This window comes from Falco rusticolus, chromosome 3 (assembly GCF_015220075.1).
Source record: "Falco rusticolus isolate bFalRus1 chromosome 3, bFalRus1.pri, whole genome shotgun sequence".
Lineage (NCBI taxonomy): Eukaryota > Metazoa > Chordata > Aves > Falconiformes > Falconidae > Falco > Falco rusticolus.
Window position 1 is genome coordinate 43211550 of NC_051189.1, and position 26068 is coordinate 43237617.

At 38.6% G+C, this 26068-nt stretch overlaps 1 protein-coding gene across 3 annotated transcripts in view; it reads left to right on the top strand.

Annotated features, from left to right (window-relative positions):
- LOC119144252 (cytochrome P450 7B1) overlaps positions 1–26068 on the top strand; it is a 126282-nt gene that overhangs the window by 93287 nt on the left and 6927 nt on the right. Inside the window, exons 1-5 of one of the 3 annotated variants that reach the window (XM_037379343.1) lie at positions 3979–4002; positions 10646–10782; positions 17108–17704; positions 18164–18370; positions 24476–24654. In XM_037379343.1, the coding sequence (XP_037235240.1) occupies positions 10695–10782; positions 17108–17704; positions 18164–18370; positions 24476–24654 (1071 nt within the window). In that variant the 5' untranslated portion in view covers positions 3979–4002; positions 10646–10694. Of the gene's footprint in view, positions 1–3978; positions 4003–7337; positions 7364–10645; positions 10783–17107; positions 17705–18163; positions 18371–24475; positions 24655–26068 lie in introns of those variants that run through there. The other 2 variants (XM_037379342.1, XM_037379339.1) reach the window with 2 other exon arrangements.

A 26068-nucleotide genomic window follows, 5' to 3' on the forward strand; every position in this document is an offset into this window, starting at 1 on the left:
CAGAATGAAAATGTATTCTTGATTTACCTAAAACTGAAATTAGTTAGGTTACCTAAAACCAACACGGATGTTGTACATTCCAGAGGACTCACTACAAATACAAGGCTGGGAGCTACACTTAGAGTTAACCTTTATGCCCTTAAACACAATAGAGTTTACATAAATATTTAAGGACAGCCACAGAGCAATTGAAGGAATATATTTTCCAAGCATCAGACTATTGTTTTTAGGCAATACACTGAAGCTCTTAGATTAATAGATACTATATCTGTTGCGGGCTCAGCAGATTTTTAGGCTCAGGAGAGGGAAAAGCAGATGGGAGTACCCCAAGGGGGAGGTTGGACAGAGATTGCCTGTGAGACGCACAACCCACAGCCCAGCTCGCAGGGTGCCTGCATGGGTTGTGGGTGGCTGTGGGCTGCTCCACAAATCCACCCAGGGAGGAGAGGGCACAACCATCCCTCTTGTTAGTCCTTTCAGCATCCTAGGAAAAGCTGTGGGCATACAGAAAGGCTGCAACTGTCTTCATTCTGATATTTGCTAAATAAAATTGAGGAGCAGCTGTTTTGTGGGAAATATATTTTAAATATATTTTTTTTTAATCCTTAAAAATAAAAATGTTTTAAGATACTTCAGAATTTCCCTTATAATGAGAGGTCTGCTTTCAGGCTAGTCCTACCCAGGAATGCTCAGTAAAATACTGCACTTCATATTTGCTCACTTCAGACTAGATGCTCCATCCTGTTGGTGTTACATAGCATGTAACATGAATTATAGAAGGGTGCTGCTCATGTGCATGGTAATGTGAAAAGTATCACCACTCAGCCCTAGTAAAATAAATTTGCAAGTAATCAGGTTTGTTGCTCCCTAATTGTGGCAGCTTGTTAAGGCAGGGACAGTACTTATCCAGCTATGAACTATGAGAAAGTCTGGCTTGAAAAAGACCCGTGTGTGCTATTGCAGGCAGGGGCAGAGCCAGAGCAGAGCTCAGGGAAAAAGGAGAAGAAAGGGCACAAATGAAATGGAAAACAGAGGGGGGGAGTTTTGGAAGATGAGGGATGTGAGGAAAGAGCACAGAAGCACATCTAGGAAGAGGGAAGAAAAAGAGAAAGTTGTTGCAACTAGTGAGGAGCAAAAGACTGAGAGCACAGATTGCAACATGCATTTTTCTAAAATAAATCACCTGTAGTTTCTGCTGAGAGAACAAAATCAGTTCAGACGGAGAAACTGATATGTTAATATAGGCCGGTGGCCCAAGGAGATGAAGCAAGAGAGAATGAATGTGTAATGGAAAGTCTGGTTACAAAACTCTCTTAATATGTGCAATAGACTTCCAGTAGCACTGGAAGGAAAAGAGGGAAAACAAGGATCTGGGAAGCAAATATGTGTAATAATTTGAAAGGGAGGAAGACCTACTAATTGTATATTCATCTCACAAACATTAAGGCTTTTGAAACGTTCACCTCTACTATATTCAGTTGCTATTTTCCTGTGATATATGCATTAGTGCCAGGATTAGCCACCTTCTCTCAGTATACAATTCCAACTTCAAGCTGTATTTACAAATAAGTGAACTAAGTAAGGTACTTGGGGTAGTTCCATATTTATTCAGCTATTCAGACTATACTTTGGACTTTTTCAATACATTTTTGAGCAAAACATGTATGTCCTGACTGTTCATTCTGTGATACGATTCATGAAATGTCTGACATACGAAGCTCTTGGGGGAGAGGAGGGAAATTCCTTGCAGATCGCCATGTTCTTCTGTGCTTCCACTTGGGGAATGCATGGCCATAACTGTGGGAGTCACAAAATCATTAATTAAAAACTTCATAGCTGTGTTGCATCCTTTTTTAAAAATAAAATGAAGAATATTTTATCCATCTAAAGCTATGTGCATGCAGATTTTAAGACAGAGTGAGTGGCCCCGTTTTTCTCATTAAACTAATTACCTCCATAAATCAGGAGTGGGCTGCTGGTATTTGAAAATCCTGTGCATGGTAGACAGAGCAAGGGAGAGAACAGGTTTCTGCGGTGTTCTGTTATTGCCCTATAACAGTATATAATGCACTCGGGTCAAAAGGGTGGTGCTGATACAATACCACCATGGCTGTAACATCAGAATTTTACAGCAATAAAATGAAATACTGCAATAAAACTAAAAGTTTGTGTTACCATTAAAAAAAAATTGCCACACTACTCAATTTTTCCCATGGTGAAATTACTCTGTTTGCATATATGCATATATAGAAATAAGTATGCTTATAATCACATAATCTGTGTTCATAAATGCATGTACACACACAGAGCTATGCATTCCATGTGAATTGTGCCCACTTCTTGAAAATGGCTAATACTCCCTGGAAGGGGAAATGGAGAGAGGGAGTGATTTGATCAATACTAGTCAATCTCACAAACAGATCAATTTTGCAATGAACAGTGTAGACATACACTGTAGAGAAGCTGTTCTTATCTTCAAGACAGGTGACAACAGATGAGTATAGACAGACAGGAGAGCATGGTGGGGAAACTGGGCAAGACCCACCAGCAGCCTTGTGCATCCTCTGTGCCAGTGCAGTATGTATGTGGTCCACAGTGGTGACAGCGGTGGTGAGGATTCAAGAAGGGATTTGACGGAGAATGAACTGGAAGTGAAACCTAGTGGACAATATTTGGACTAAGACTATGTTGCAGAAGATTAAAGCAGAGGCTCCCCAGATCTGAACAGGAGCTTGGTTTGAGAAGAAAGTTAACAGTGAGTGAGCGAAGGGGCTCAATGGTGGTGGCAGGTCCATGGACACATCCCAAGAGGGATGGGCAGCCAGGCTGGAAGTACACAGAGGGATCATGAGAAGGAGAAAAAAGTTTGCAGATGAGTGGGCCGGGAAAACTGACATAAAAAAAACAAATGTGGGAAGAGACATGACAACTAGGGAAATGCAAGGGAGTCATCCTCGCTGTCTATCTGAGTGAGCAACTCTTAACTTATCTGTATCATTAATAAAGACCAGTCCTTCCAAAAAGCCCTTTCACTCCTTTTCTCTCTAGTGGTTATAGAGAACTTAAAAGATGTCCACCTTAACCAAGATACCAAACTTTTGGACAGCTCAGTTACATGAAATGAAAAGTCTATTTTCTTTACCCTTTTTGTTCTGATGGACATCTGCATTTTTTTAGCATTCATACAGTTTTATAGGAAATAATATTTTTATAATTTTTTTTTACTTCTGAAATTATATACTACATACAAAATACAGTTACTGCACACCTGCACACAGAAGTGGCAATATCTTTCCATCTAACATTCTCCTCTCTTTCCTTGTTACCAGGGTTTTTTAAACATGATAATGTCCCATCACTGTTTCTGAGATTTCCTGAATTTATTTGTTTGCTCTTTATTACGTAAGGAACGATTTCTGCCTGTTTGAATACATTTCTGTGGGGAGTGCTGACATTCTTATCCACACTTCACTTGTCATTTCTAGGCCAGGCGGTTAATATGATTTCCTACTATGAGCTACTTACTGCGTACAGTTTTAACATGTGTTGCAGCAAGGCAGTATATTGAAGTGCAGAAATGGCTTATGAAAGAGATGAATATTAGGCGAGAGTCATTGGGTTCTCTTAGGTAAAGTCAGTTAATATGCAGCATAAATATGTTCCTGATAGTGGTAAAAGGGAATACTGGTGGACTTCCATTTTCTGATCCCATCCTTCTATTATGAATACAGGAGAAAAAAATGTTTATTTTTGTGGATAATACCAAAAAAGGAGCGGCTGCAAGTCTGCAGAAGAGGGATTAGTGTTCCAAATGGCGAACTGGAAAACACAGAGGACTAATCAACAGCATCTGGACAGGAGCACGATCTTTTCTCTGGGAATAGGCTGAGGGCTGTAATGGTTCCCAAGATGGATTTTTATCAACACGGTGGTGACTTTGCACAGAAAGCCGAGGTTGTGCTGGGAGGCAAAGCCAGGAGTGTCGCCCTCAAGATGGAAGAGGTAATTGCTCTGGTGCGCTCAGTGCAGGACACTGCCATAGAGGAAAGTGTGGGCTAACATTAGAAAATCAAGAAAGGAGTGACATTAAGTATGTAGAGGTCTCAAAAATAGGTATGAGGAAATACTGGAAGAAGTTGAGGCTGTTTAACCTAAAGAAGAGTAAGGGAAAACATGATCAGTACCTTTAAATACATTAAGTGCTCCTGCAGAAGTGAAGGAAATAATTGATTCTTTTATCCTTTGCAGGCAGAATGAGAAGCAGTGGGCTTGAGGTACGACATGAAGATAGATGTTAGATGTAAGGAGAAACTTTCTGATAATAAGGACAGATTGCTGGGGGAGACTGTAGAGACTCTGTTACTGGGTATCTTCAAGAACAGCATAGACAAATATGAGGGAAGATACAGGTGCACAGCACCCTACCTGGGATACAAGGCATGGTATAAGTAACATCTTGTCATCCCTTCCTAGCCTATTTTTCTTTGATTAAAGCTGAATTAAGAAAGGAAAAGCCCTGGGCTGGACAAGTGATCTCAAATGTGAAATGAGATAGAATAACCTTGGGCTTAGTCAGGAGCAGTCTTGAGTAGTCATGGCTGCTCTCACTGTTCTCACCCAGAGCAGAAACAAAGTAGGATTTCAAGGGTGCAGCCGTAAGCACTGAATTTATATTGATTCTTAGTATTGCTGAATTATTGCCACATTGGTCAGGTCTTGTTTCTGCTGTAACTCCTGCCCCAGCTGTTATGAAACTTTACATTACATTTTGTGTAGGACCTCTCTGGGAATTTTCAGCCTCTAATAAAACCTGAGTCAAAAGGGCTTTTTCAGTGGGTTTATATTTTAAAACTGTTCAGATTACTTTTCCACAATGGTACTTACTTGCCTTTTGGCTTTTTAGGCAATATCCCAACCAGTCACTAAAGGTAGTGGTTGAATTTATGCATGTGTCCTTCAACACACAAGTCTGAAGTGTAAAAAGTTGGTACATACAATGTCAACCTACAATTGTTGAGATAATTTAGCCTGAAAAACTGCAAAGGAGTAAGATCTCCTAGAGAGCAATATTTCAGGGCTATTGAATGAGTTGTTGAGCATCAGTGTTTTTTGGATATTTGGGGATGACCCAAATGAAATTACTGGAAGAGAGAAAAAGAAGGTGCTGCTGTGTTGAACGGATCACAACACAGGTTAGAGATCCTACCAAAAAAAACTTGTATGCTTTTACAGAAAAAAAAAAAATCTTTTTATTAAAATCCCAGAAGTTCTTGACATGAAAAACTTTCAACAAAAGGATTGCATTTTTCTGTAAAAAATCACTGTAAAAATTCACTGGCTGGTTGGGGTTTTTTCATCACCATTTCTTCCAGTTTGTTTCACAATACCACTAGACTCTGTCTTTGCTGTACTGCTCTTTTTGGGAGCATAGAGAAACTCTTCTCTCCTTGGTATGCTCAAAAGTGCATCTGCTACTTTTTCCTGAGGTTTGTTTTATGAGTGATCCAGTTTATTAGGCAAATGTATAGGTGGCAGGCAGCAGTGTGAGGTTTTTCCATTCTGAGGCTCTTGTTTCTTCTTCACCGAGTCAATCCATGTCTGCATCTGTCTGTCAAGACTTGGCCTGATGCATCCATTTACGCCCTGTAAGCCTCCAAATAGTGATCAGATAGGAGTGGCATCTGGTCCGTACCTCCGTAGGAGGTATGTAAGCTGAGAATTCAAAGGTAGAAGGCTGTATATTGCTAAAACTGTCCTCTGGCTTCTTCTGCAGGGAACACTTTTTCATACTGCATGTATTGAGCCTGGAAACTGGAGCTCTAGGAGATCACTGAGGCAGATAATCTGGATGGGGTATTTAAGGCATGCAAAATTTGACAATTATCAAAAAAAATGTGTTGTGGGAAAATGTGGGAAGATAGTATTTTCTTCTGTCCTCATAGATACAAAATACCTAATGTTCTGAGCAGGTCTGAGGGGGAAACTTACTGCTAAATTAAAAATACAGGAAGGTAGACTTACTGGCTTTCTCCTGTCCTAAGTTTCTTTTGTTCTCTCTCTCATAATACAAGACGACACTCCAGACACCACGTTTCTGGGGATTACCTTTCTTGGGATTGAAGCCTTTGGCCTCATTCTTTTCCTCACAGTTAAGAGTGTTCATAAGCTCCTGGAAAGACACTGTCTGTCATGTCTTGTTGCTTAAATATTGTGATCGAGCCTGTGAATAATCTCAAACTGCTTTGACATGTCCATAATAGCTTTTGTTCTCCTTCTGTACCTATCCATTTCCATTCCTTAAAGTCCTCCAGCACGGAGTGTTCCAGCTTGGATGTGGTATGTGGTGTTTGACCACAGATGCTATAGGAAAATCAGACCGATACCTTTAATGTTTGTGGATGGTGACAATGGCTTGGAAAGTGAAAATGACCCCTCTGTGGCAAATGATACTGTTAGACCCTTTTCTCCCCGGCTTGTGAGTTTTATTCACCCTTTGGTGAAAGTTGTTGAGAAGCGGTCAGCTGAACCAGCGGTACCCTGCAGAGTGACATGTTCACATAGGGCTTTTTCAGCTGTGCTGTGTGCAGTGAAGGCTGTGTTAACACCAGATGCCAATCATACACCACCAGTGGATTTGCAAGATTATAGGACAGGAAAAAAGATGAAGGTTAAGCACAGGGCACAATAGAGATTACTTATGGTAATGAATTGTATAATTTTTCTAGACAGATCTGGATTAATGTTTATCCCAGGCAAGAGATTACTGTATGTCTGATTCTAGTTGTAAACAGACATTATTAAACAGAAGGTTTATGTTCATGAAATGCGACTATGGGTGTTAAAGCACTTATGATTTATTATGTGCAAAGAGAAAAATTAACCTGTTCATCTGCTATAGTACGAGATGCGCTGTGGATTTTTGCATAATTTGGAAGGCATCTGCTCCTTTGGAATACAAATAACCAGTGAAATGAGAAGGATTCTTGTCTCATTTACACTGATCCAATGCCCTACACTGCAGTGATGTTGAAATGGTGTAACCAGCAAAAGAATAGTCTTGTGTGCTTTTGTAAAGCAATAACACTTCTATAAGATGTAATGCTGCCAAAGTCTGTTTTCTTGTGAATCTTAAGGGTGTTTTCTCTGTAATTGAATAAAAAAAATATTAATGTTCAGAGAGCTTAACAAATGATCTTATTTGGGTTTTTGAAATAATTCCCTTTCACTAATTGAAAACATAGTGTTTAGAGACCTTGAATTTCTTAAAAAAATATTTTTAATCTATTTTTCACATGATTTATGTTGCAGCCCATTTTTCTCCTGCTTTATTGTATCACTGCTGCTTAGCATAAATGAGGCATAGGTAAGATATCCACATTTTTTAATACTGCCTTACCTTAGTAGCTAAATAATCACACCTGAGTCAGTGACCTCTGTGTTTTGGGTGAGCTGAAAAATATCACCTTAAGAAAACTAAACAAACTCTAAAACTTTGCTTCTTTGATGGAGTAGACATTGCAACTTTATTACTTGCTAACATGAAAGTATCTTTTCACTGTGAAAGCAAAGAAAAAATACAGTTATCAGAGTCTGTTCTTTCTATTTATGGACTGTATTTGTAGCCAGCTGATTTTTGTATAATGCCATTTGAAATTATCCATTTAACAATAATGGATGATACAACTATGTTGCTTTCCCTCCACTTTGTAACTGATCCGTCTACTTATAGATTGCATTGGACATGTTGCTGATGCTTTATTTGTAAAATTCACTCACATGTGTGAGAAATTTGTCTGTTAAGTCTTACTGACTTCACAGAAGCTTCTCAGATAAGTAAAGATATCCCTGTATATAAGCAAAATTAGCCCAATCTGTAAAAAACATAGGCATGTGGAGCAAAAAGGCCTGGGAATATTACAAGGTATGTTACGTGAATTAGAATTTAAGCAATTACACTAGGTCTGAATAAAATGTAATCTGGTAAGATGTTCTGAATGCTTCAGTTAAAAAAAGTTGCAATCTTAAATTGCCATCAAAACTCTTCATATTGCTCTTCTATATTTCTTAGCTAATTTTTAGATTTTAGATTTAGTACAACAATATATAGTTTCATGAAAAAAAGAAACATTTGTAATATTTGCCTAATTATCAAATTTTACAATGGCTGTGAAGTGTGTGTCTGGTGTCCAAGTTCATAAACAAATCAATTAACCAGTAAAAGTCTCTGTGGGCTTTTTTAATCATTCAGTGTAGCATCTGAAGCTGATGAGAACTTCTGGAGGCACCCAGGATGTGGGTGAGAATCCTTCAGGAAGCCAGGGTGAGCTGCACTGCACTGCTTAAAAGTTAGTGCAGTGAAGCATTGTGTTTTGAGAGGCACTAAAATACACCCAGCACTCTTTTCTTTGCTGTGTGTTAGCAGACATCAATAAGTCATAGAGATGACCTCCATCTTCCAAAGAGAAGGAAAGCTAGAAATGAAGACACATTTCTGTTATCAGTCTGCTGTGGGTCGTAAGTTGAACTGGTGTTATATTTTCCTCTGAAAGCCACGTAGCCTTGACACGGTGTTTAACAGTGTTAAGCTTATTGCTGCTGAGCTAAACATGTCTGAAGCGAACGATGACCCTCACGTCTTTGCGATAGCAAAATGTCTCCCTGATGTGATCCCACAGACTTGGAGCATTAAGTTAATTTTCCCCTGGATTTCTGAGCTGCCTTCTTTTTACCCAGTGGAGAGCTTGTGAAGAATACAGCTTCTGACCGAATGACAGAACATGGAGGATGAAATTAGATGCATTCAATTAGAAGATGACAAAAAGCCTATCTAAATATTTGTCAGGATGCTACTTACGAGGCATAGTGTCCAGCCCGGGAAGTGAAAGGCAGCCGCTCTCAGGACTTTATAGTCTGGAGGGCTGGGAAATGGGTAATTCATCCAGATTCTTTATGGGTTTGGAGGGGATAATTGAGGGTATCGAGTTGGCTGTTACAATTCCAGGGTTGGTGATCCCTCTTGTGTAATCTCAGATTAGTTCTTTTCTTGTATTCATTTAATACAGAATTAACCATTACAGAGTTTTCTGGACCACTTGAGTAAATATGTTGTTATTTGACCACTAGGATGGGTAATTTGATGGTTTATGGGAGGTACTGAAAAAAGAGGAGCTTTATCTTCTCCACAAAATAAAAAAAAAAACCACCTCAAAACAAACAAACAAACAAAATCCCAAAGCCACAAAACCAAAGAAACAAAAAAGCCAGAGCAAATGTGTCGGCTATGAGATTGTCGGGTTTGGACCAGAAGGTTTACTGCTTTTCCAGAGGGCAAAAGAATGTTCTTGAAAACTAATGTTCAGAATTAGTAGTCAGTTAAACAGAAAGAGATTGAGATCTGCAGCTTGGTTTGGCCACATCTGTTTATCTGTAAATTAAATCCATAGCAACTTTTAAAAGAAAGAGGATAAATCTCTGGCTCGTAATTTCTTGCTCGGAAAGTTTTAATTAGGAATATAAAAAATGTAAATACAGCATATCATGTTTACCTTTTTTTTTTTTTTTCATTTCTGTTACCGCAGTTCAAGGGAGAATGTGACTATGATAGGGTTAATCCAGCTACATAAAAATCCATGCTGTGTATGATAGTAGTAAAGCTTGTGATCCCTTGATCTTTGATTAGATCCAAGCTAGTAAATATCTTGTGTTTAATCAGAATGAGTTGTTCTGCATGTAGTATAAGTCACCTTCACAGATGGGATGTAGCAGCAGAGTTGTTCACGAATATTTGTTTTAATCCTTTCCAGAGCAACCACGCTTTATGTTTCTTTGTTGTAAATCAGATTCAAGCAACTAAAGACCCACATGAAGGAGAGACATTTACTTGCAGTCAGGAATAGGACAGTGTGGAAATCTTTTTTCCTTTTTAATGAAAAATGTAACTTATTCGATTCTTAAAAGGTATTTTATACTATTCCATAAACATAACTAATACACCATAGCTGCTTTTTTAGACTAGGATGTAAATATCATTATCTAGAATTTCATGTTAAACTGTTCATACACGTTTCTAGCTCAGGAGACTATAAATACTCAGAGGCTAAGATTTATTGTGGTAAATGTTCAGCCTCTATTATTATTCTGTATTTTAAAGATATTTAGTTAGAATAGTAGCTGTTCTGTGTGCTGGTAAACTGAAATTCTTAAAACCTTATCTGTAAGGGTAGTTGTTTTGTGTGGTATGTCAGCGTCCTATTTACCTAAATCTGTCATAATTGCCTTCCGATACATCTTCCTCTGACACGCCAAATATTGAAAATGAGACAACTCTTTGCTGGGAGATTTTCTACCGAATGTCATTTTTCTGTGTTCATAACTTGATGGTAATAACTGGACGACCTGTAGTTAAATGCATCTCAATTTCTCTCACTTATTTTTCCTAATCACCACACAGAGCCTTCTGTGCTCAGAGGTGTGATTAGATTTAACCTGCCATCATATCTGAAGAACTTTCTGTACAACATATTATACACTGCAAGAATTATATATGTAAATGGTGGGACTAAGTGTAATATATACATAGATATAAAGATGAGTTGCCCTCATGGCAAAGTTAATTCCTGATTATTATTTTTTCTGTCTTTAACAGGAAGACTGGAGAGCCCCCGCTAATAAATGGCTGGATTCCTTACCTTGGGATGGCTTTGCTTTTTAGAAAAGATGCTTTCAAATTCTTACTGGATCAGCAAAAGAAACTTGGAGATATTTTCACTGTACATATTGCTGGTGAGAAATATTTTAGCATTTCTCTTAATTGTTTCCATCAGTGAAGTTAAATACTAATTCAGATGTTTAGTTGAGAATCTTCCATAACCAAAAACTTTTGCTTAGCATAGGCCGATAAAAATTACTTAAATTCACATGTATTGAATGCATAATAATTATCCATAGGATGTAATTATGAGCAAGGGGGTTTTATATACAGCTATAGGTCTGTATGCTTATTGACAGAATTTGTAGGCATGTAATGTATGAACATGGATTTTGCCAGCACGTTTAATTGTGTATTGGTTTTTTTTCCTAAAGAAGGGCAAACTAACATCATCTTGACACCGCACAGAAAAATATCAGATTAAATTTAGAAAACACTTCAGAAAAAAAGTGCAGAATATGTTCTCACACATTTTACAACTGGTTGACAGGAACACAAGGGAATGAATGACATATTGACTCAGTGATACAATCAGGACTGGAACACAGAAACTTCCTGTTGCCAGCCTCTTACTCTGATCATGCCTGCTGAAAATAACAATATAATAAAGTATGATATAACCTTGCTGTTTTCTGTATTTATAGCTGTACTACTACACTAGCTTGAATAGAAACATTTGAGTGATTTCACATAGACGCTTAACTGTAGAAGAAAAACATAGAATGAAACTGGAATTTTAAATGAAACTTAAATATATAATTTTACATAAATATACACACATATATACAGATGTACTTTTTACCAAAATCAATTTAAAATCCAGTGTTTTCCTCTGTTGACAAAAAGGCAAATTCTTATTTGTGTAGGTGGATGTAATGGATCTTTTGCCTCTTTATATGCCGATATCCTTGTACTGATGATCAAATTTAGAGTTAAGTCTATCTCATTTTTAGCTATACCTATATTTTTAGGGAGTTTCAAATAAAAATGTAAAGTGTATAGTTTGCTTTTTAATTTCATGGCAGTAGCATTATCTTTATATTTCCAAATAAGTACTATTTTTCAATAAAAATAATTTTTTTCATTACAACTAAATTAATTAAATTGCAAGCCGTATGTTTAATTAATAAAATTTGTCTTCCTCTTACCAAATCTGTTCTTTTTTTTCCTTTGGAAAATCCTTTGAAAGAGCACTTTTACTGTTATTAAATGTGTGATTATTTTTTTATTCATTCAGGGTTTTTTCTTTGGAAACTGGTATGCTCAGATTTTTTCCATCTTGAAAGTGAGTTTGACACATTACAAGACCAACTTTCGTTGAAATACAGTCTTTTTTATTGTTAATGTACATTCACACTCTATACAGTTGTGCCTTCTTACGAATACAGATTAATAATTACCATTCAGAGCCTACCTTAATACATTCATAAAACCAGATACAGCCATGCTTCAGAATCCTTAATGTGTTTAATCAAATATTTATTTCTCTTTCACTTCTTCATTATTTTATCCAAGGCTATGTTTAGACATTTGTATATTTAAGCAATCTATGAATATAATTCAGTTTCACAAATTTCCATTTGCATGCTAAACAAAACTCCATTTCAGCTAATCTCCCTGTGTTCAGGTATTCTAAGGAAGCCTTCCTTGATAAAGACTGAGGTAAATGCAGTGAGTTCTCAGTATCATTTTAGCCTTATGCAGGGAAATCTTTGATTTTGAGAAATTGTCATAACAGAGATGCCACTTTAAGTTCTCTTTTTTTGGTATAAAATTACTGACCATCAAGAGAAGCAGTTTGTCATCCACAAGTCAAGGAAGAAGCTGAAGCTAGTTAGTACCTCTATCATGTCCCGAAGACATACAGGATTTCTATATGTCTTACTGATTTGACAAAGATGATGTTTATATGTTTGGCAAACATAACGTAGTCTGTTGTGTATGGACTATCATTGCTTTATGCCCCTGGTCAGTGTCTAAAGGTCCTGTCAAAAAATTCTATCAATATATATTGTTCTAATTATTGGTTCTCAAACTAGTTCATTTGGAAAATGTGGAACGATGCTCGGAGTTTCTGGCGTTGCCCCGTACTGGTAATGCGATTTCGCTGATCGTACTTTCCCATGTGATGAGCAAATGATTGTCATCCCTAAAAGTTGCAAGGGACATGGATGTCATCTTAATAAAGAAATTAAAAAGCACATCTTTCTATGAGAAACAATGTAAATTCCTGACCTGTCGCAGAAAATAGTTCTCTAATTGGTTTTGTGTGGTGGTGCAGCAGAATCGTTTTCCCCAAACGTCACGGCAGCGAAGCACCACTGTACATCATTGTCAGCAGTTCAGCAGAATCTCCCTAATAAGAGGACGATTACGTAAATGCGATTGCCTTTAAAAAAGAGAGAGAGGGGAAAAAAAAGAATAAGGAGGGGAAAGAGAGGGAGAGAGAGTCTGTGGTGTTGAGATGATCTTACTTCCCAAGCCAGCCCCTCTGCTTGTTAAGGCTCAGCAGCATAGGCAGACGGCTAGGTAAGACCTTAAAGAACTTGAAACAGTTTTGTCATTGTTTCTCGGGATTAAACCTTGTCTCCTTTTCCTGACAAGTTATTAGGAATGATACTGAACTTTTCAACACTCTCTCTGAGACTAACTCAACTTTCAATAAAATAATCTGAGGGTTTTTTACTAAGCACACTTGCCTTTTCGAATACTGCTGCGAAGTCATTCTTTTCTTTTAAATCATGGTACACCTACAGTAACATATCACATTTTTCTCTCTTAGGCAAAAGGTAATTTACATTAACTCCTTATGAAGCTGAAGCCTGCTGCAAGCATTACCGAAATAACATCCATCATTAGATGCCATCTGAAATACTTGTCTTTCATCATTAGCATTAAAAAGCTCCAGAATGCATTATTAGAGTAATTTCTTAACTATCATACAAATACTGGCTTCTGTGCTCAGATTTACCAAAGTTGACAATTTTCATATTTTCCACATCAATCTTTTATTTCTAGGAGACTGTAGAAACTAAATGGAGATAACCAGGCTATTTGCAGCAGGAGTGTAATGCAGACTGAAGGATTGGATGGGGATGTAAGAATTCTCTGTAGCCATATCTTTTAAAAATTCAGAGGACTTTTTACAGAAACAAGGATACATCTCTTACTTTGTCATGTTTCTATGGTACTAAGTAAAATAGCTCAGGGATTTAAACTATTGGGATGTGGAGTGTGGCATTTCTGTATGGACATTTCTACTTAGTTTTTAGTGTTGAAGGATTTTTTTAACAATTCAACAAGGAAAGGGTTGGTCCCCAGTGGTTTCTACATAAATATCTTCAATATTTAAGGCTTCCTGATTTGTGGAGCGTGTGGTATGCCTCCACTTTTGGCTCATCTGGCATTTACCGATACCCTGATGGAAATTTATGAGCATCAAAATTTGTTTCGGTTTCGGAAAAGACTACTTTTAAGAGATAGTTCTTGGCATTAGTTGCAATGGAAAGACATGGGAGGGGAGGGGGGAAGCTGCATTTTAAAATGCCAAATACAAGCTGGAGACTTTAGGAAAGATTGGCATTTGTTGGTCTCTGACACCATCAGGGACAGTCAGAGGGAAGAGACCTCATTGGGGACAAAGACAGAATTTAAAAAGCAAGATTAAGGACCATATTGACACTTCCAAAATTTAAAATCATAACTTGAGATGAGGACGGTTGTTCCTGTTTGGATGTTTGCTGCTCAGGGTAGAGGAGGTGTTGGGGCACGGTTTTGTAATTAGCAATCTGTTCCTGGGTGGAAGAGGCTGGGGTAACCAGTGTAGCCGTGTAGTGCATCTGTGTGTGAGTAGGACTGTAACTGCTAAAAGCTCCCAAACCCACACTCACAACAACTTTCTAACTACTATTAATTAGCCCTAGATTTTAGTCTTTTTCTCATTAAGAGATCTAAAATTAGATTCTCAGTGAGGTATATAAACAAGCTGCCTTTGTTATAGAGGGGTTCCACTTATTTCACTATATAGACCTTTACTACATGCAGTAACAAAAGTATTTTGGTTTATGTGTTTATATATATTGGTGACTTCCAGTGATGTGGTCTGGAGCCTGAACTGGTTCTACAAAATGAATTATTTTTTGGTACATACTTACTTTTTGCTACCAGGAACCTGATGAGAATAATAAAAATCAGGATCTGTAATACTCTGCTTCTCTCAGAGATTTTTTTTTTCCAAAGTATGTGCTAGTGTTGAGTGAGCTTTGGTTTAAAATTATTGCTAAAATAGTTTGTTTGTCTGAAAACTCATTTGCTGAAAATCATTTTCTTACTTAAAAATTATAAGAATTGATGTGCGTTTGCTAAGTGTCTGATTAAAGATCACAAAGAAACTCATATTTTGCATCAGAAATAAGCAGATGGTGGACAGATGGTTTAAATTAATATTAATTAAAAATCTTAACTTAAATTGTTTACCCTGTAAATGCAAAGTTAGGAAGCCAGCTTTCATCTTTAGGGTTAATAACACTCCAGATCTATTTATTAATAATTGCTCCAATGGGCATTCTTTCCAAGCTTTTATAGCAAAGATGGTGGCCTCAATAAAGATCATGAAGGTGGGTGAAAGGTGGAAAGGGAGAGCAATCCTAGGACTCTTAACAAAGATCCTGGAGAGGCTGAGACTAAAAATTCCTGTCATATTCTGTGGTCTGGGAAGGAAGAAATGATCAGAAAAGAGGACTGTGATTTCAGGATCTCTTTTTCATGCCAGTTTCTTGATATATTTATTCTTTAAAAATTAATTATGTCTCTGGTTGTTTATGTTACAGTAAAGCAAACTGTACTTTCTACTTCATACACTGTTGACAAAAAAAGGAGGTCAAATTCTGTCACTATTTATCCCATACGTTTCCTTACTGGGTCACTGGGATTGCAGTGGATGTAATTGGGAGGAAAATTATGGCAGCTGGTAATTTCAGAGGAAGTCCAGAGCACATCCAGATTTACCATAGAGCACTGTGTGTATATATAAGTCAGAATATGGAGTAACTATGATAATTCAAATATAACTATATGGTAACCATGGATACTTGTTGACATTTTTAGTGGTAGTGACTACATTATCTCAGGACATCTGTCACAGAGCCAAATTTGGTCCTCAGTTAAGTGTGTAGTGTTCCCATTAAAACCAAAGGAGATTTGTCCCTTTAGTGAGACAGAATTAGTCTGTTAAGTGCTGGAGTCTTTACTGTTTTCCTGAGTTTGTAACTGGGATATTTCACAGAGGATGTGTACATTTTAATGGGTACGCTTTTTCCCTAATGCCCCTCTCCATTCAAGTTAAGGATCGGGAAATCTAAATTTAGACTTAACATGGGAACCATCTATAAAGAGTTAAGTTTTAATCAAACTTCGGGGCCATTAGCATTTTGTTTCATAATAGTTCACCAAAACGCTTTTCTTTAGTAGTGGACTTAAAGATCGGGGAGAAATCGCAGGACTTTTCTGGCAGGGGCAGCTTGAAAAAGCATCAGATGATGCTGTCCTGTCCCTCTGTACAAGCAGCTGAAGGTTCAGCTGTTTGACCTCGCTAAGTTCCTTGGGAAAGGTAGGAAGTTGTCGGTACACTGACACAGTGGATGATAGCACTAAGACAGTGTGCATCCCAAAATGGCACCCATGTTAAAAATGGTAGCCTGCTCCATTGTAAGCTGTGGCTTCAAAATCAGATCCTAAGGTAGTCGTTTTACGGATACTAAGCACATTCTTAACGAGAAGTTAGCAAAACTTCAGGGGGGAGAAAAACAGTTGTAAGAGAGACTTTAAATGTTGGGGGGTTGCAGTGTGCAGTTAAAGCCATAACTGGCAGGTTTTGGGGTTTCTGTGTCATCTGCTTGAAGAAAAGCTGCCTAGGTGGTGTATTTTCCATTTCAGCCATCATCATTCACTTCCTTCCATGCAGGTGAAATGTGCGTGTTTCTCCCTTTCTGCTGGTAAAACCCCACAATTTTCAAATGCTGCTATGACTTTAGATTGTATTTTCGTATTATACCAGAGTAATAAATGATTTATTTCAGAGTGCCACAACTACAGAGATCACACCCTACTGTTGGCAAAACCAGTTGATCAGTCTACATGGAAATGGCTTCATGCTGATTTTAGAAGAGCTATAAAAGTATACACAGGTGGAATCTGCATCCTGACAAAGGGAATCTAAATAAAACTTGTTACCTCTTCATTTTTTCTTTTTTCTTTATTTTTTTATTTCTTTGCAAATTTCTTTGGGGATTTTCTGGATGCTTTTTTTCCAGGCAATGGCTTATTTTCAGTCATTACTTCTGAAAGTGTCACCAGATTATTAAAGTTCATGTCTATTTTTTTTTCTTTTCTTCTATTCAGGTAGATATATTACCTTTATCATGGACCCATTTCAGTATGTCTATGTCATCCGAAATAGCAAGCAACTTGAATTTCATGAATTCGCTGATAAAATGGCTTCCAAAACTTTTGACTACCCAGCTTTGTCAAAAGGAAAATTCCCCGATCTCAAGGAAAACCTGCACAGAATCTACCAGTATCTACAAGGCAAGCCTTTGGATATCATTTCTGACCACATGATGAAAAATCTCCAGGATATATTTGAATGGAAATGCTCACAAGCAACAGATTGGGAAACAGAAAAAATGTACAAATTCTGCTGCTCTGTAATGTTTGAAGCCAGTTTTATAACACTATATGGAAGAGTTCCTGCTGCAGATGGCCACAAAGTTATTAGTGAAATCAGAGACAAATTTATCAAGTTTGATGCCAGCTTTCCCTATTTAGCTGCAAACATACCAATTGAGTTGCTAGGAGCTACCAAGAAGGTTCGGAAGGAGCTTATACATCATTTTTTACTTCAGAACATGACAAAATGGCTGGGAGGGTCAAAAGTGGTCCAAGCCAGACAAGATATATTTGAGAAATATGAGCTGCTTGGAGATTATGACAAAGCAGGTAGGAAACTTATGAATGATTGCTTGTCTAAAATAAAATAATTTACTATAGACCTTTGAAATAAAAAGGCAAAATGGCGACCTTGAAATTTTTTTATGTTCTTTCTAATTGGCTAATGATAAAATGTTTTACTCTGAAACAACCCTCTATGATAATTGATTTTTTTTTTTGTGCTGAGGTGGTAAAACAAGATACTTAATGGTGATAATGAGAAAGATTATAACTGAGCTGCATTTCCTCCCCTTATTCCCCCCACCCCACACGCACACACCCCCCCGACATTACATTTCAAACTATTCTCATTAAGCAGAAAATTAGACTTCAGAAGCCTATTGGTCCTCATTAGCATTCACTGATCCTTGGCTGGGTCTGTGTCCTAACATCTTTTAATTAGCACACTGCAAATCTAATCAGTGTAATAAACGCTATTAATCTTCCTTTTCACTTATTTTCTCCCAGCACATCATTTTGCCTTCCTGTGGGCCTCTGTGGGAAACACGATTCCAGCTACATTCTGGGCCATGTATTATCTTCTGCGGCACCCAAAAGCTCTTGCAGCAGTGCGTGACGAGATTGACCATTTGCTGCACTCAACAGGTCAAAAGAGAGGGCCCACGTATAACATCCACCTCACCAGAGAACAATTGGACAACCTGGTCTACCTAGGTAATTTATTTTTATCTGTTAGGAAGAAAAGAAGGGCTCTCCCAGCAAACTCACTTTATCACTCATTTCTGTTTACTGAGAAGGTGGAGGACACAGCTGCCTAATTGACATAATAACACCCATTTACATCAATTATAAATTATGTAGTTTATAGCTGTAGATACTCTCATTGCATGTAAACACTAAAGCCTAGGTAATTAACTATGCAAGGTATGCAAAAGGCTAAATCAAAGCTTTGCAATTATTTGAAAAAAAGTTGATGCCTATTAAGTTGTTTGATTCTGAGCATCTGCCGAAGTGTTAATGCATTTCAAATACTTCTATATGGTACTGCCAAGAAAGACCCTTTTCTGAAATTAAAGCAGGATAATGTATTTAAACTGCAAATGTAATTTTTTTCACAAGCAGTTTCTTTCTTTCTGTCTCCTTAACAAAACAAAAAGACTTCTAAAGCGGGCTTCAGTTGAGCGAATGCCTCCAATCAAAATATGAGAAGGTGAAGCTTTGCAGAGCAGAAATGGTGTTTTCAGTATTGAAGAAAAGTACCTTGATTCAAAATAGAGAGCTTTGAGGGAGATACAGATATTCCAGTTCTGGATCAGGGGTTCAGAGGAAGACCCTTGCCTGTACTGGAATTTGTTTGATCCAGGAGCTGGATAGGCTTTCAGAGCATCAGCTGATGGTTTCATTTCATTTGCTAGTGTACAGGCGCTGGCAAGATAAATGCTAAAGTTAGCCCAAGGGAGGAGAGGGGGTGTAGCAGGTAGGAACCTAACCTTGAAGCATCTGAAAGGCTCCATACATAGTGTTAGTAGGGTAGGCAACAGCTGAATAAAAGCTGAGAGGTTCAATATTCCTCTCTTTTTAAACATCAGAAACAGTCCCTTGTTAAAGCTGAGCTCATAATCTATAGATTTTGGTAGCTCATGTCTGTGTGTCTTGGTAGCTCATGGCCTGAACTGATGTCCCACTCTTAAATGAAGCTGTGTCAAGAGAGGGTGGTAGAGCAGTGCAGTATCTGTGCACGGTTTGGATCTAAGCAATAGCTGCCATTCTCCAGGACCATCCAATGTCGCATGTCTCAGGAATCTGTCTTCAAATTTGATTTGTTTCTTATAGTACAAATATAAAATTGAGTTTGATCCAGTTACTTTTTGTTAGAGCATTAATGTTAATCTTATATAGTGTGAGTCTAGTCAGTGGGTTTCATCTGGAGTCATGGCTGTTTTGGTGCAGATTTCTCTCTTAACTGATGGAGAGGGCTTTTGAAATAAGGGAGGTATTGAGTGACAGGGACACTTCTGAAGAATAACACAGCATTCTAAGTAAGTAATGTACTTTTAAGGAACACAGTAAAACTACATCACATCAGAGTTAGCATCCACCAAAAAATAAGAGAAGAGGAAAGCTACAAAGCGTCAAGAAGATCAAGAGAGCGTTTATTTTGTATTTGGAGACTGAGATGATAATGGCAAAGAAAAATAAGGACACACAAAAAAAGGTACCCCAGAAGTGTAGGAATAGGAAAATAAAAATACATACTTCACTAAAACCATCTGGTGCAAAATGGTATGAACAGTTTAGAAAATTAATTGTGTCATTCTTTTGCTGCTCCTTAAAATCTTGAAGAACCTTGGTTCAATTTATGTGTTGAATGTGCCACATCTTGTTTCATAATATTCTTGTAAAGCTTTTGTTAAATTTTATAATCAAGTTAAACATAATGTGATATGAACAGAACCTAGATTTCAGTTCTTCCTGGCCCTTAAGTCATAAAGGGCCGGATACTGTCCTATAAAATAATAATACAGAAAAAAAATGTGTACCATAAGAGAATTAAAGTCACGCTTGATTGAAAGGGGAAAGGGATGTTTTGATAATAAATGTGTAGGAGGGACAAAGGTCCCAGTTTGCATTGCTTGTGCACCAAAAATCCGCATGTTGCGGGAAGGCTGGGAGCCAGTACTGCCTTCGCCCTTGCAGCTCGCTGACCCCAACCTCTGAGACAGAGCTTTTCCTCTTCCCACTCCCCTGTGCCAACCCAGAGCATAGGAAATCAAGATTTGTGTCCCTGCTCTTGAGTAAGGCAGACAAGGTGGGATTCTTGTATGTTCATCACCTTGTCATCTCATTCTCCTGTTTTAAGCGCTCTGATTCTCCGTCCTCTTTTTGGCCTACTATAACAAGAGCCTTTTTTTGGACTCCTCATGCTATGGAGAACAAGCAAGAATTGCTAAAAAGCCTTTCTCTGCAAGCAATGTTGTTGTCATGGTCAGATACATGGTCTAGAGCACAACATGGCCTGATTGACTTCTAAATTCAAAGCACAGGTATGTTATTTTTTTAATTAAAAAAATGAAAAAAACCCACCCAAAATTTCAACCTACAGCAAAACTAGCAAATTTTGGCCCTGATTATTTTTTCTCATGACATTTCTGGGGCAGCACACTTGGTTTTGTCTATGTAAGACTTTTCCCAAAACACAAATGTACGGATTTGTGTGCACAGAGTAACATATATTAATAGTCCTTACGGCTCACAACAGAGTTCTAATATGGTAAACGACATATGAGAATGGTCTGTTGGTTTTTATGGTTATAATGGAAATGCGAAGGGTAAAGCAGAGATATACTTAGTGCATGTTTAATGCTAGGCATGTTTAGTCAGTTCGTTTGTTTAATATTAGTCCATTCATTTATATGGTGAAGTATTCTTGCCCCAGGTCATAGCTGAATCCCAGATATTTCCTGCGAAAAGAGCACAGCTTGAAAAATTGTTTCATACACAAGAAAGGGTAGGAACCCAAAAACAGCTAAGACAGAGTGCATAGTCATAACACAAACGCTAAGCTATGAAATCATTGGTTGGATTGAGAGAAATGAATATATTTTCCTGGAATGGGCTGGGCAGAACCATTTAGTTCTTAGTAAGATGCAAATGTACTTGTTTCGGATTATCGTTTTTGTTGGCACACCGTGATGCCTGTGGGTAAATGACCCCCCCCCCCAAATATTTGCATACTCGATAGCTATTTTCCTACAATACACTCTAATAATTATAGTACCCTATTACCTGCTATGTGTTAGTGTAAAATTAACAATCCATTATGCACAATAAGTTTTATAAAACATTTACAGATAGATATCATGTTTAATTAAAATTAACTTGCCTACGAAAGCCAAATGCACTTATGATTCGCAATGACCTTTTATTACCTGCAGTCCCTTGTTTTGGCTGGATGATTGACAGCTTGCTGTTTGGCTACCATGTTGTATTTCAGCTGACAAGACTTTTCATTTTAACTCAATTTGCCTGCCTATCACAAGCTGGTGGCAGGCCAGTCTCAAGTCACCCAGCTTTGCCTCAGCAGCTTGCTCTATTTCTCATTAGTACGCATTTATTCAGTGGAAATTGGAAGACAAATGCTTGAAGGCATGTGAACTAAGTATAGCAAATTAGGGTTTAAAGACTGAATATTTATAAGTATATTGAAACAGTTTTTAAAAAAATATCTAGAATGAATTGGAAGCTGAGTGCTAGCTTTAGTATAAGAGAAACGAAGAGAGAAGTGGGAGGATTCTAAGAATAACAATACTATGAGATATATCTCTCTCCCCCCCACCCCCAACCCCCTCTAGAAAATATGTAAAATCTCTCTGACAACACCTTATCAAACAACAGCCTGGCTTCTTTATGTAGCGCTTGCACAGTGAAGTTTAGCATCTCATGTGTGTAAGAAGGGGGGAAAAAAATGAGGGTCATGTTCATTTGCTGCTTGGTTATCCCTTGGTATGCTTTAAATTGCCTTGTTTGTTCGGCACAAGCACAGAAACAGATGTTGCTCTACCGTGCTGGATAATTTACTGTACCTCACGGTGCAGAATGGAAGGCCTCCCAAGCTACCCAGCTGGTCTGTCAGCGGCGATGGCTGGTGTCTGCTGAACTATGACAACTGCAAGTAAAGGCTGCAGTTTTATTGTGCAGTTGTCATTCCTCTCAATGTATAGCTCCAGCATTTGTGGAAAGCTGACTGTCTATTTTTTTAATGTGAGCCTGCAAAGCCACATAAGCTCCATTCTCCTTTGTTGATCATAATGTGACTCATTACTTTTGTCATCTAATGATTATCGGCATGATCGCTCAGAGCAAGAGCCAAGCTCGCCTTCCACACATAACTGGTACTGGAAGGTAAAACAGATTTGTCATTTACGATCTGACCGCTAAGCCACACTTTGTGCTCCATTATTGTGATTAACTTCTGTATAAGATATGCTGCCCAATTGTCATTTGGGATCCGGCAGCGGGCAGGGACTGCCACGCTTTCTGGGAGGATGTCCACCGATAGGATGTGACTGCATCGCTTGGGCGGTAAAACGTAAACCTGCTATTTTGCAGCAGTGCTTTAATAATTTTTCCCCCCCCTCCTTCCCTCTTCCTCATTTGATTTCTGCTGTTGCTACATATGTCACCACTGTTTCCAAATGGTGGACCGGTGTGGAGTTACCAGCTTCATTTTCTGCGGGTTGAGGACAGTCTGGGAGCAGAGGCTGGACCCTTTCTTTGTACTGCGTAAAGTTTTGTTGCCAGAGCGCTGCCAGCTGAAATCTATCGTGTCAGGTGCCTTGTGGCTATCTGCAGTAGAGGCCATCTTCTGGAACCAGGGTTCTTTTCTGGCTTCGTCACCAACAAGCCGATTTGACTCTGCCTGATTATAGTAACGAAGGCAGTCCAAAAGAATATGCACAGACTCACTGTACGTCACATTGAATCACAGTGCTGACCACACAAAGCTGACCGCAGCCTCATTTCTTTAGACAAATGCATGCTTAAGGAAAAACCTCCTGCAAGAAAGCATCCAGGGCCACTTTATTTCCTATGCATGCTGCACCAGATTTAATTTTTAGTGAAAGAGCGTTTGTTATTATTTTTTTTCAGAGGCATCCACACTGGGTAGCTACTGTCTCTAATAAACTAACCTTTTGGGTGCAGCAGTTACAGTGCCTTGGTGAACACTTACAGAAGGCTTATTTGATATCACAGAACATAGATGCAGACACAAATGGATTATTATGTGCAAATGAAACCCTATTTTAGGCTATTTTTCACACTGATGATTAGAAGGAAGCAAGTCACATATAACAGTGCCCATACATGCTGGTGGAAAAATAGTCAGTTTTGATTACAAAGTGAGAGATGCAGCCCTAGACAGGAGCTACATGCTGATATACATGCTATCAGAATGATTTATGCAAATTATGCATATTATTCCCAAAGGAATTCCTCCTCAAACTGCCAGGATAAATTGCCGGAAATTAGCCATAAAATCTGTCGTGCTAGGAGCAAAAGGTGAAGGCCACTGGGAAAGCAAGGACATTCAGCTTCTGGAGCCTTCCAGGATGTGGTGGTGGAGACAGAAATCTTGCTTTTCCTAAGCCTGAAAGGACTATGGTTTGTTTTCTCTTGGCCAATTAAAAGTGTCTTTCTCTCTTAAAATTACCAGGAAAATAATGCATTGCTTTCATTCACTCTGACCATAACAGACACTATCATTTGGCAGCGTGGGTCACTGAAAAGAAAATAAATAAATTTTTAAATCCTCAGGATGATTATGGAATTAACAAGAAAAATTATTTTTCCAACGTATAGCCAGTCCTGCCATTACATCCAACAGCTTTCAAAAGGCAAGCTAAACAGCTCCATGGATGCTTTTGCTGGTATTTGCTTGCGACCTCCAAAATACATGTAAATGTGTAATGTATTCATGTCTTTTGATAGCATTGTTTTCAACATGATGCCTGAATAATGTCTTTCCACCCAAAACTCAGTGCTGCCTACAAGCCAGCGAAATTTCTCAGCAACATCAGTGAGAATCACATCGGGAGGTTCAGCATCATGGCTGCCCCCCCCCGCCCTGCGGTATTGTTTATTGCCTCCTCCTGGTCTCTGCTTTATGTTTGCTTTGGTTTGTGATTTTTTTTCCTTTTTTTTTCCTTTAGCCTGCCCTACTAAACCTGTCGAGATTCAGCAGCTGTAGCCATGTATAACTTCCAGTCATCTCCCATATTTCTGACACTTCCCCCCCCCTCCACTTTTGTTTAATCGCAGAGAGTGCCTTAAACGAGAGTTTACGAATGTGCTCATCCTCCATGAACATTCGCATCAGCCAGGAGGATTTTGTTCTCAAGCTTGAAGGGAATCAAGAAGTCGGTTTGAGGAAAGGAGACTGGATAGCCCTTTACCCGCAGATTTTGCACATGGACCCTGAGGTCTATGAAGATCCTAAGGTAAACATTCAGCTGGTGCTACTCATCCTACTCCAGGCACATCAGAGCAGCCAAGCCTTTTGTGATCTGTGGGTTGTTTTTTTGTTTTTTTGGTTTTTTTACTGCTGTTCCTTCTTGTGGAACAAATCTCCCTACTTTCAGATGTATTTTCTAGGGCCCTACAGGTCAAAGGATTCATGGCCTGAAGAGAGAAATATGGTGATGAGACTGACTGCACTGCTTTCAAAGGAATTGACAATTGCACATTGACTACCATAAACTTTAGGCTAAATGTGGGTTTTGTTTGGCAGTGGATCATTTGATACCCAAGGAGGGCTGAATAATAGAAGGTGGTTTAAATAGCAAATAATGTGGGCCATTTAGCTAAGTGCCCGCAAAGCATCATTGACTCTCTGAAGTCCTATAATAGCAGTGTCTTACTTGAGCCTTATGCTTTTTCACCTCCCTTCGTAGGGATTCACCCCTTCTTGATCAATTAGTAGAGTGTTGTGAACCCGAGACTGTAAAGCTGTTGCTCTGCAGTGAAGCTCGGAGGGTAATTGTGTCATCTCCTTGTATTTTTCTCTGACGCTTGAGTTAATGAATATCAAAGACTCGAAATTAATCCACCCTGCCTCAGCCTTAATACAGCTTCAGAAGTTCACCACCTGCATGCAAATTGAATAGTCCTCATCTTGGCTAGGTTGCTCCCCTGGATTACTGTCCCCAGCCCAGGATGCCACAGAGGAAGAGTGAGAGTGCATGCTGAGGCTGTTAAATGGCTCTGCTGCCTGAGAGGCAAGCGCTCGATCCATTCCTCATCCCCATTTTCCTAAGCAAATGTCTGTCTCTCAGCCGTGCTGATTTCCATCCTTGGCATTTGAGCCAAAGAAGAAGGGAACTGGATTTTTGTACATGTTTATAGAAAACCCACATTAGAGGCATTGCTCCCTGAGGCTCTCTCAGGAGTGTAAGAATATGAGACTGCAGTGGAAAGATTAGATTCAAGTGCCTTGTTGGTGTGGGACAGCATCTCAATGTGCGGGAACTCCACCAGCCTCAGTGAGAGGAGGTGTGGAGCGTGTCATAGTTAGCAGAAGTAAGATATAGTTACTGGGATGAACACTGGACCCGTGCAAATGGAAGTGACATCCAGGAGGGCTCTGCTGGCTGTCCTCACACAAAACTGGAGACAAAGCCCACTGAGAAAATTAGGGTTTTAAAAAATAATCCATATATTGGCAAATAGTTGATTAGTATTTCTATCCTTAAAAAGTAACAACTAACAAATAAGCTTTTTCTCATTTTATTCTTAACACTTTATTTTGGAGAACGTTTATTGATTTGTCAAAAGTCCATCTGTTGTTTAGGTCCTAGACCAAAAGCATCAGCGTCGAAACTGATCCCCTCCCTTATCCAATAATTGCCGGAATAT